Raw genomic sequence first — 12,455 nt, forward strand, 5'->3', positions numbered from 1 at the left:
AAGATGGGGACCGTGCCTTAAGTTTTATTAACTCGAACATCTGACTCATGCAGCAAGTGTAAATGTAGGTAGTTTATATAGTTTTCTTGTGAGAAAACAAAGGCCAGGATGTTAAGTAGCTCGCATGGGCATCTATAGCATCCTAATAGATGACAGAGGAAGGCTTCAGCTCTGACTTTGTGACTCTCATTGTAGTACACATCACTAGTTTTTATATTAAGATAAAACATCAGGAATGACAGTTGAGTTGGGAATATTATCTGTTAGATATAATATGACAAATGAGTTCTGGTAACTTTCCAAATTGAAGATCATGCTGAATGGAAAACTATTGGGTTTTTATGTTGCTTTGTTTTTTTCATTTCTCCCAGGAGACTTTTGGAAAGTCAATAGAATAGATATTTGGGCTTCAGCGTTCTCCTGTGTAGAAATGCTTTTGACATTCCAGTAGGTTCTCTCATACATCATGAACATCTCTGTTGAAAATGCATGTTTCCAAGTAGGGGCCTCTGCATGACAGCAAGATGAGCTGCCAGATGCCCAGTTTGATTGGCTTTGTAGTCATTTTCTGCATATCCCAAATGGAATATACAGAAAGCTACAAACGGAACGCCTTAGCTGCAGTTTGAGGGTGGGATATCCATGTTTTTCATCAGCCTTTAAGTCTTTACTCAATTGTTTTCCCTAACTGCTTTTCCAACTCATTTGAGTTGAAGGGAAAAGAGGAAAAGGGAATGGAGAAAACAACTGAAGGGAAAAGAGGAGGCAAGAATTTTCTCTTTCTCAAAGGAAATACTCAACCTTGCACTCTGCACATTCAGGAAAAATATGATTTGATGATAGCCTCGCAATCAGTTTCTCCCTATTCAGGAAATATTCTCAGATGGAAACAAAATTAACTTCTTACCATTAATCCTAGAAGAATGTTTGCAAATGTTTAGTTTGAGGCCATGTTTTAAACAGAGACCTGTTGAAAATCAATAGTCCCCACTCTTCAGTGTCCTGTGCTCACCATCATTTCCATGTTTGTCTTCCTAGGACCTCAATACAGTCTCCATCTTCATATGGTAACAGCTCCCCACCTCTGAGCAAAATGAACAGCATGAACAAGCTGCCTTCTGTGAGCCAGCTTATCAACCCTCAGCAGCGCAACGCCCTCACTCCTACAACCATTCCTGATGGCATGGGAGCCAACAGTAAGAGCATCTCCTTTTAGCTGTGGCTGAAGGATGAACAGGCTAGCTTAGGACAAGACTCTGTGATGGGGAAGGCATGTTCTTAAGCTAAATGAGAGACACAGTGGGACAGATCAGATCAAAGTGGAGTGGCTTGGGTTTCTGACTGAACCTTTCACTTTTCAGGTTTATCGTTCATTGCAAAATATACTACTGGTAGAGATAGGGACGGATGTTTCTTTAGTGTAGGGATAAGGATTTCTGTGAAAAGAACAGTCTACTTGCTGCTATCCTGGATGGAGACTCACCACCTGCAGCCTTTGAAATAGTCAAAAGGAAACAGATGCAACATGCATAAAGTAGCATGTTGCAGTGAACTTAAAATCTAGAGAAATAGGCCGGGCATGGTGGCTCACGACTGCAGTCCCAGCACTTTGGGAGGCCAAGGCGGGAGGATCACTTGAGGTCAGGAGTTCGAGACCAACCTGGCCAACATGGTGAAACCCCGTCTCTATTAAAAATACAAAAGTTAGCCGAGCCTGGTGGTGCATGCCTGTAATCCCAGCTACTCAGGAGGCTGAGGCATGAAAATCACGTGAACCCAGGAGGCAGAGGTTGCAGTGAGCTGAGATCACACTGCTGCACTCCAGCCTGGGTGACAGAGTGAGACTCGGTCTCAAAAAAAAAAAAAAAATCTAGAAAAGTAGATTATCGTCTGGACTCTGTGAAAAAAATACCTCTAATTACAAAGAAGTTACTTCTCGAATACTTAATTTTCTATCCATAAAATTGTCACTATATATACTTAACATTTTATGTCTGTTACTCTATAATCCTGGCCTTTTAAACTCACCTATTCTATCCCAGACACGGTCAGTAAGGAACTGATCTACAAAGGAACCTGCCTTTTATTTCTTCTCACACACATTCCTCATATCAGCTAAGTACAAATGAAAAAGGCACTGTAAGAATTGGGCCTCCAAGTGGATGATGACTGGCATATAGCTTTACTATAAATATAATTATCTTCTCCACTAGGACTAAATCTAGCAAAGTGGATACACAAACTTGAAGGAAAAAAAAGTCGTGGTAAAAATGCAAAAGATTGTATAACACCCTCGGGGATACAGAAGACTAAACATTGCATGGGTATCATATAATCCTTACTACCTAAAAAACAGTACCCTCAAGCTTGTCTTTTGAAATCCTAATTATTTTGATCAAACCTCTAAACATGCATTTCAGTGTTGTCTCTTCTGAAAGAAATCAGGGGAGGCTAGGATTATGACTTTCTGTGGTCTAATGGCACACATTCATTGTTTTGGTTTTTTGTTTTTTTTTTTTAGGCAGAGTTTCGCTCTTGTTGCCCAGGCTGGAGTGCAATGGCGTGATTTCGGCCCACTGTAATCTCTGCCTCCCAGGTTCAAGTGATTCTCCTGCCTCAGCCTCCCGAATAGCTGGGATTACAGGCATGCGCCACCACGCCCGGCTAATTTTTTGTGTTTTTAGTAGAGGCTGGGTTTCACCATGTTGGCCAGGCTGGTTGCGAACTCCTGACCTCAGGTGATCCACCCACCTCGGCCTCCCAAAGTGCTGGGATTACAGGCATGAGCCACCGCACCTGGCCACACATTCGTATTTTAATGAGATAGAGGTGCGTGTGTTTGCAATGGTTGCCTGTTACGGCAAACATAGACTTTAGAGTGAGATCACTCTCTCACTAATGATAAACGCATCATAAGGCTTAAAACCTGACCCCTTGACAGGCCTACTTTGACATAAAAAGCATAGAAACCATTTATTTTCAACTTTATTTCTTGTGACATCTTAGAGTCCTCAAGTTCCTTCTTGGTATGACAAAATTGTGATAATAGTGATGATGGTTCACATTTGTATAACTTACAGTTTGCCTACTTTTTTTCTTATTTGTACTTTACAATTGTTTCAGAAGGGAAACAGATTGAGATGTGATAGGGTATGCTCTTTAGTTAGCTAGTTAGTGGCAAAGACCTTTTCTAGGCATACTGCTACTCACTAAAGTAGAAACAAATTACATTAATCTTTTAGTAAATTATTTTGTTCTTTTTGACATGAAGGCAAAATTCATTTTATAAATATTGATATTAAACTTTTTTTCTCTATCAGTGAATATTTACACTTAATTGTTTAGTAAAATATCAGTAAGTATTGGTGGTGTTCTTGTATACAACCCTGAAAATGGACCATAAGTAATAGAATATTTAATTGTATCATCATTTATTAGGCACGAGTCCTTCTAAATATTGAAGTCAGTCTCCCTATTCCCAAATAAATGTTCCAAGGGTCACTCTTTCATTCACAGATTTGTGCATTTATCCACTTACCCTAAGTTTACTGAGCACCTAGTCTGTGCCAGGCACTGTGCTAGGGACTGTAGGGATCTAGACACCTATAAGATCTAATCTCTGTGCTTGCACAGGTTAGTGAGGGAGACAGAAATATCACCCTCGAAGGCAAATACAAGGAAGAATATGTTAACATTAGAACAATTAGCAATTAGAGAATTAGAAGCAGAGAAAGGGGAGGAAAGAGATTGTTCTCGGACAAGGTACAAAAGTCAAGAGGTGCCTAATTAGTTTGGAGTCTGACCGTTCTGTTTGACTAGATGTAGGCTGTTTGAAGGGGTGTAGTGAGAGCGAAGATTAAAAAGGAAGGCTGGTAGTTTAGGCCCTTGATAAAATTTAACCAGACAAGATGGACCACTGGGATGCTGGTACATGATGATGGCAGTAACCCTTTTTGTTCCTCCTGCTTCTGTTCAGTTCCCATGATGGGCACCCACATGCCAATGGCTGGAGACATGAATGGACTCAGCCCCACCCAGGCACTCCCTCCCCCACTCTCCATGCCATCCACCTCCCACTGCACACCCCCACCTCCGTATCCCACAGATTGCAGCATTGTCAGGTGAGTCCACAGCATGTGCCCCTGGGGGCCTGCCCTAAGCATCCCGGGATGGTGGAGGGCGGATACTGTTATAGTCCATACAACAGTTGGAAGGGAAGACAGCAGTCCTGTGATTGGAGTTCAGTCACTATTATCTCCGATCTGTAGAGTGGTCAACAATGTTTTATCAAGGAAAACTACTATAACCAGCATGGAAACAAGGGAAAATGTCTGTTGATAGGCATATTGTTTTCATGTCTGTTTCCCTCGCCTTCACTTACTCCCTTCCTCCTCTCTCACATTTTTACATTGTCAATTGTGGCCCTCAAGTTGGTGCTCAGGGCTGGGTTTCCAAAAGGGCAATAAACTTGCTATCTTGCTCCTTTTCTTCTCTCTAATCCTCATAGCTCTCAGCCACCATGGGACCATTATTTTGGAGTTGGATGTCCATAAAAAGTTTTAATGTTATCCAAAATGACAGGGACTTTCAAAAACTGATGGCCTTTACTACTCTGCCTATGGGAAATGGGCACACTCCAGAAAAGGGGAGTTGAGATAGGCAGAAGAAAGAAATGCATGAAGCCTGAAAGATTTGCTTCCCACAGAGGCAAGAGTAGGTTCCCAGATTTCTTGCCTAGTGTATATCTTCTTCTGCTTCATGTGCAGAATGATTGTTTCATTTGGCTACTGGAACGATTTGTGTTGATTTTCCTGCTACGTCAATCACAGGGATGGCAAAGTGCATGGCGTTTTCCACCCAGGGTCTGTTCCGTGATGATGGTGGCATCATCATCAGTCTCAGACCAGCACCAAAAGGAAGGGGATCTGTATCCTGAGAAGGACATAAATCAAAAGGCATGAATGACTTCATGGAGTAGAGGCCTACAATTTTTTTCTTAACCACATGAGCCATTCTCACAAAGCCCAGATACAAAACAAATAAAGTAGAGATGTTCTTTTTGAAGTGCAGAGCCAAGCAGCAAGAAAGCTAGGAACCTGAACACTGGACTCCCCTTTCACCCTTTGCAATGGTTTCTAGGACACTTACACAGAACCCTAGAATTCCACAGATCACCATATGATAATCACTGATCTGCAGGAATCCTTATAGTTGATTTTAATTTCTGTAGACCTAAACTTAATGTCACCAATAATCTCCAGACCTCAGACTTAAGGCCCACATATATATTACCCACTCCTCATCTCTGATGTGGGGCATCCAAGGGCAAAATATATTGGGTTTTCCCTTATCTTGCCAATGCAGTTGGGGTGAACTTTCTTTTTCTGTTTCCTCCTTCCTCTTCCCTCCTCCCTCTGCAGTTTCTTAGCGAGGTTGGGCTGTTCATCATGTCTGGACTATTTCACGACCCAGGGGCTGACCACCATCTATCAGATTGAGCATTACTCCATGGATGTAAGTAACTGTTAGACTTTTCTCAAATTTTATTTCTTCATTTCTTTCCTCTGATGACAACCGCCTTGTAGTTCAATCCCTGATAGTTTAAAAACTTGTTTTTGTCATGCCCCCAATTATCCATTTTGATGGAACCCATAACTATGTTAGAAAGATTCCCAGGCCTCAACCTATACATATTAGAAGCTTAGCAATCAATCTTCCTTAGCTTGTCTGATCAGTCAACAGTTGTCTATCGCACTTACACTATTCTCAAGGTGGGAAAGAGGAGCTATTCCCGCAATCAAAAAATTCATAATTTCTAAAGAATTAATACAACTTTTTGAGTGTTCTCATTAATCTGTGTAAGTTCCCAGAAAGGATAGCAGGACACCGGTGGTGCTATTCTCTTAAAAACATGGAGAGATGACACGATAGTCATTTGCCATGACTGTTTAAGACAAAACTAGGAATAGAACACAAACGTGTAAGCTTACAGTCTTTAACTTTATTAACTGGCCTTTTCTGCCTTTCTTTAAATTAGTACCTTAAGGGAGATTCAGCCGTTCCTCTCAATTAAAACTATATGTTCCTTTATTAATTTTCAGTTTTATCCTAATAGAGCCCAGCCATTTCTAATCATTGGGCATTATCAATGGCCATGGGGTCAAATCCCAATCACCCTTTTTAGTAGCAATGAGAACTTGGGGTTATCACTTTGCCTCTCTGGGCCTCAGTTAATAAAATATTGGGTTCAAATTACTCCTTTCTGGCTTTCATATCCTTTGATTTGTCTTTGAAACAAGCTGGGTGAGAGGGGACTTTTTCTTGCTTCCTACTCCACTTTTTGAACTCCTGCTCACACGGGAGCTAGTGTTGCTCTGGTTTATGGCAATCTGATTTGTCTCTTAGGCCGCGCTCTTCGTGCTGCTCTCTTTGGGGTTCACTAGCCTCTCTTCTAGCTTCCAGAGGGTACTTTGGACTGCGGGAAGAAGACAGTCTCTGCCTCTGCTGCTACTTCTATTGTTGGGGACTCTTTTTTCCCCCTCCTTGAGCACCGATGCTAGAGATGCCCCTGCAGCATGAGAATGCCCCCACCATGAGGTGACGTGTACATAGTGTACTGCCCCTATGCCCACCCCTCTTCACCCCATAAATCACTCCTGGCTGCTGCTCCCTGATAGAATAAGTTATAAGTGAAAACTGCAGGGAAAGCTTCAAGAGTAAGTTCCAGTATTATTCTGATAACTTTACAGTCACTTCCATCTACTGAAGAGAACAGAGTTGCCCTGTATTTGAGAGAGCCTCCTGTAGTAGATTCCTACATTTTGGAACAGAGAATCTTTCTCTCCCTTATATTTTTAAAGTTATACTTTCCACTTGCTCACTTATTTCCACTGGGGAATATGTCAGGATGTTCCCTTGATCATTAGGATCTGCAGATACCCTCTATAAGTTCATTTCTGCTGATGTTGACTAAGTCCTATGCCAGTCTGTGGGCCACAGCTTTCTCACCTGTCAGTCATTAGTTAAAATCCATCCAGGGCATCATGACAATTAACAGAGTCTAATTTACAAAGAGCTTTGCATTTACTGAGAGCCTCAAAAGTATAAAGAATCCAAGAAACATAAAAAGCTATGCTTATTTAGGCCGGGCGTGGTGGCTCACACCTGTAATCCCAGCACTTTGGGAGGCCGAGGCAGGTGGATCACGAGGTCAGGAGACCAAGACCATCCTGGCTAACACGGTGAAACCCTGTCTCTACTAAAAATACAAAAAATTAGCCAGATGTGGTGGTGCACCTCTGTAGTCCCAGCTACTCAGGAGGCCGAGGCAGGAAAATGGCGTGAACTTGGGAGGCGGAGTTTGCAGTGAGCCGAGATCACGCTTCTGCACTCCAGCCTGGGTGAAAGTGCAAGACTCCGTCTCAAAAAATAATAAAAAAAGCTATGCTTATTTATTTGTGGATTACCTTCTTTATAAGATATTCTTCTGCTACAGTAAGAGATTAGGAATACCTCTAATGGCCTGAATATTCACACCATAGGAAAATATGACACCAAACTACAAACTTCCAAATTGAGAAATGTCGGGAAGCTGTGCAATTTTCTCCTCCTCACCTCAGCTTCTTCCTGCGTATTTCTAGAAAGAGACACCCTTTTCTCAGCTTTTATCTTAGAGCCAGTCTAAGTTATTGGGCATCATCACTTCCTGGAAAAGGAATGTGACCTAAATTTGGGGAATTTCATTAGTATCCCCATAACATGCAAAAATGAGGTAACAATACAACATAATAATAATACAAATGGTTAATATTTATAGAGTGTGTTGTAATTTATAAAATACTTTCATAGCTGTATTTACCTATGAGTCTATAGCATCTTTTGCCCTATAAAGCAATTGTATCTCATTTTACCAAAGAAGAAACGGAGGCTGGTAGAGAATAAGTGACTTGCTGAAGTTCTATAGCCAGCCAGTGACCATCAAAACCTCTGCCACGGTTTTGTCACTCCAAGCACAATGTGCTGTTTACCTACCATTCTGCCCTGTGAAAATATGAGCTATCGATGAAACAATCTAAAGAAGAGCTAACGCAGATAAATGTAAGCGATATCACCACAGTCAGTTAAGGTTGACCCTATTTGCAATGCCTTCTGCGCCCATTCACAGAACATAGACACAGTTGCTCTGCATTTTGATACCTTGCTTTATTCAAACACCAAGAGACCTTTTAGATAAAAGTGCCGTTTCAGGTTCTGAGGATGCCCTAAGTCCCTAATTTTTTCACTTAGTTATGTGACTTTAAACTTGTCAGCCTCTCTGGCCTTCAGTTATTCTATCTATAAAACAGGTCTAATAATGTTTACCACTAATCTGAGGATTAAATGATATCATGAATATAAAATAATTCAGTGCCTGGCACATAGAAAGTACTCAATCTTTTCTTCTCATCTCCTCAACCAAGTGGTGGTGACATTCCATTAATACATTTCTTCTAGTGACTAGCCAGGTAAATTCAAGCATAAGTAGGTACCTCATGTTTCTATTTGGGATTTTTGCCCTCTCATCTAGCTATTATCCCAATTTTACCAATGAAGAAACTGAGGCCAGTAGAGACTAAGTGAAGTGTTCTACACGGGCAGGAATGACACCTCAAGGCTGTGCCTTTGTGCTTAGTTACATAGAGTTGAAGACTCAGAGAACTGATTTTATTTTCTAATTTGTGGATCAATAGATTCAGATCAATTAAACCAGAGCATCAGGGAATGATAGGATGCTGTGGACTAAATGTCAGTTTTTCTCCTTGTTTTCATTCTCCATGACACCTTCCCCTGTTGCACAGGATCTGGCAAGTCTGAAAATCCCTGAGCAATTTCGACATGCGATCTGGAAGGGCATCCTGGACCACCGGCAGCTCCACGAATTCTCCTCCCCCTCTCATCTCCTGCGGACCCCAAGCAGTGCCTCTACAGTCAGTGTGGGCTCCAGTGAGACCCGGGGTGAGCGTGTTATTGATGCTGTGCGATTCACCCTCCGCCAGACCATCTCTTTCCCACCCCGAGATGAGTGGAATGACTTCAACTTTGACATGGATGCTCGTCGCAATAAGCAACAGCGCATCAAAGAGGAGGGGGAGTGAGCCTCACCATGTGAGCTCTTCCTATCCCTCTCCTAACTGCCAGCCCCCTAAAAGCACTCCTGCTTAATCTTCAAAGCCTTCTCCCTAGCTCCTCCCCTTCCTCTTGTCTGATTTCTTAGGGGAAGGAGAAGTAAGAGGCTACCTCTTACCTAACATCTGACCTGGCATCTAATTCTGATTCTGGCTTTAAGCCTTCAAAACTATAGCTTGCAGAACTGTAGCTGCCATGGCTAGGTAGAAGTGAGCAAAAAAGAGTTGGGTGTCTCCTTAAGCTGCAGAGATTTCTCATTGACTTTTATAAAGCATGTTCACCCTTATAGTCTAAGACTATATATATAAATGTATAAATATACAGTATAGATTTTTGGGTGGGGGGCATTGAATATTGTTTAAAATGTAATTTAAATGAAAGAAAATTGAGTTGCACTTATCGACCATTTTTTAATTTACTTATTTTGGATGGCTTGTCTATACTCCTTCCTTTAAGGGGTATCATGTATGGTGATAGGTATCTAGAGCTTAATGTTACATGTGAGTGACAATGATGTACAGATTCTTTCAGTTCTTTGGATTCTAAATACATGCCACATCAAACCTTTGAGTAGATCCATTTCCATTGCTTATTATGTAGGTAGGACTGTAGATATGTATTCTTTTCTCAGTGTTGGTATATTTTATATTACTGACATTTCTTCTAGTGATGATGGTTCACGTTGGGGTGATTTAATCCAGTTATAAGAAAAAGTTCATGTCCAAACGTCCTCTTTAGTTTTTGGTTGGGAATGAGGAAAATTCTTAAAAGGCCCATAGCAGCCAGTTCAAAAACACCCGACGTCATGTATTTGAGCATATCAGTAACCCCCTTAAATTTAATACCAGATACCTTATCTTACAATATTGATTGGGAAAACATTTGCTGCCATTACAGAGGTATTAAAACTAAATTTCACTACTAGATTGACTAACTCAAATGCACATTTTCTACTGTTGTAAGAATTCTTATTGATTTGATTGGAATGAATGCCATCTGTCTAGTTCTAACAGTGAAGTTTTACTGTCTATTAATATTCAGGGTAAATAGGAATCATTCAGAAATGTTGAGTCTGTACTAAACAGTAAGATATCTCAATGAACCATAAATTCAACTTTGTAAAAATCTTTTGAAGCATAGATAATATTGTTTGGTAAATGTTTCTTTTAAAGACCCTCCTATTCTATAAAACTCTGCATGTAGAGGCTTGTTTACCTTTCTCTCTCTAAGGTTTACAATAGGAGTGGTGATTTGAAAAATATAAAATTATAAGATTGGGTTTCCTGTGGCATAAATTGCATCACTGTATCATTTTCTTTTTTAACTGGTAAGAGTTTCAGTTTGTTGGAAATAACTGTGAGAACCCAGTTTCCCGTCCATCTCCCTTAGGGACTACCCATAGACATGAAAGGTCCCCACAGAGCAAGAGATAAGTCTTTCATGGCTGCTGTTGCTTAAACCACTTAAACGAAGAGTTCCCTTGAAACTTTGGGAAAACATGTTAATGACAATATTTCAGATAGATCTTTCAGAAATCTAACACATTTTTTGCATGCATGCAAATGAGCTCTGAAATCTTCCCATGCATTCTGGTCAAGGGCTGTCATTGCACATAAGCTTCCATTTTAATTTTAAAGTGCAAAAGGGCCAGCGTGGCTCTAAAAGGTAATGTATGGGTTGCCTCTGAAAAGTGTGTATATATTTTGTGTGAAATTGCATACTTTGTATTTTGATTATTTTTTTTTTCTTCTTGGGATAGTGGGATTTCCAGAACCACACTTGAAACCTTTTTTTATTGTTTTTATATTTTCATGAAAATACCATTTAGTAAGAATACCACATCAAATAAGAAATAATGCTACAATTTTAAGAGGGAAGGGAAGGGAAAGTTTTTTTTTATTATTTTTTTTAAAATTTTGTATGTTAAAGAGAATGAGTCCTTGATTTCAAAGTTTTGTTGTACTTAAGTGGTAATAAGCACTGTTAACTTCTGGAACAAGCATGCAGCTTTGCAAACCCATTAAGGGGAAGAATGAAAGCTGTTCCTTGGTCCTAGTAAGAAGACAAACTGCTTCCCTTACTTTGCTGAGGGTTTGAATAAACCTAGGACTTCCGAGCTGTTTCAGTACTATTCAGGTAACACTAGGGCCTTGGAAATTCCTGTACTGTGTCTCATGGATTTGGCACTAGCCAAAGCGAGGCATTCTTACTGGCTTACCTCCTCATGGCAGCCTACTCTCCTTGAGTGTATGAGTAGCCAGGGTAAGGGGTAAAAGGATATTAAGCACAGAAACCACTAGAAGTGGGCTTAATGGAGTTCTCGCGGCCTTGGCTCAATGCAGTTAGCTGAAGAATTGAAAAGTTTTTGTTTGGAGACGTTTATAAACAGAAATGGAAAGCAGAGTTTTCATTAAATCCTTTTACCTTTTTTTTTTTCTTGGTAGTCCGCTAAAATACAGTATGTGGGATATTGAATGTTAAAGGGATATTTTTTTCTATTATTTTTATAATTGTACAAAATTAAGCAAATGTTAAAAGTTTTATATGCTTTATTAATGTTTTCAAAAGGTATTATACATGTGATACATTTTTTAAGCTTCAGTTGCTTGTCTTCTGGTACTTTCTGTTATGGGCTTTTGGGGAGCCAGAAGCCAATCTACAGTCTCTTTTTGTTTGCCAGGACATGCAATAAAATTAAAAAAAATTAATTAAAAATTAAAAAACTAATTAAGAAATTGTGTGTGTGTCTATCTGTGTCTGTTTGCCTATTTGTCCATTCTTCCATCCTTTGGCCTTGTTTATATTATCGAGGAAGAAGAGATACCGAGAGAAACATTGGAGAGGTTCAGATGTTGACGTTTCTCATCTGAGAACAAATAATCATTCTTTTCTCATTTTAGCCAACCTACAAAATAGGAAAGACCAGAATGGCATTTTCCTTTGGTGAATGAGACATTCAAAGTTTTAATAAATACCTTATTTGATTGAGGTCAGAAAGAGTTTGCTTTAGAACAGGGACTAGACTTCAAATATTCGTAATGTCTAACTTAGTGACCTTCCGATGATACTCAGCAGTGACCTCATCAGTACTGTGGGAGTGGAAAGCAAATAAGCTGGTGGTATGTGGGAGCACGCTGCAGATGGTGGGCCCTGACTGGGCCATGTTCCCTTTAAACTCATTGTTAAATATCACCCTTCAATTATGTACATTGATTCAGCCAATACTATCTCTATCAAAATGGGTGAATTATTTTTATTAAATAAGAATGTATGTTACTTTATGGGATAAC

General features: G+C 40.1%; 1 protein-coding gene across 5 annotated transcripts in view; it reads left to right on the forward strand.

Moving 5' to 3' along the window:
- The window catches only part of TP63 (tumor protein p63), a 266,584-nt gene extending 254,692 nt beyond the window's left edge, over nucleotides 1-11,892 (forward strand). For all 5 annotated transcript variants that reach the window (XM_063704457.1, XM_004038198.5, XM_019024803.4 and 2 more), the window contains 4 exons: nucleotides 1,039-1,196; nucleotides 3,977-4,121; nucleotides 5,421-5,514; nucleotides 8,838-11,892. In XM_063704457.1, coding sequence (XP_063560527.1) covers nucleotides 1,039-1,196; nucleotides 3,977-4,121; nucleotides 5,421-5,514; nucleotides 8,838-9,134 — 694 coding nt within the window. In that variant the 3' untranslated portion in view covers nucleotides 9,135-11,892. The remainder of the gene's footprint in view (nucleotides 1-1,038; nucleotides 1,197-3,976; nucleotides 4,122-5,420; nucleotides 5,515-8,837) is intronic.
- The last annotated feature ends 563 nt before the right edge of the window (nucleotides 11,893-12,455 follow it).

Source organism: Gorilla gorilla, chromosome 2 (genome assembly GCF_029281585.2).
Source record: "Gorilla gorilla gorilla isolate KB3781 chromosome 2, NHGRI_mGorGor1-v2.1_pri, whole genome shotgun sequence".
Taxonomy (NCBI): Eukaryota; Metazoa; Chordata; class Mammalia; order Primates; family Hominidae; genus Gorilla; species Gorilla gorilla.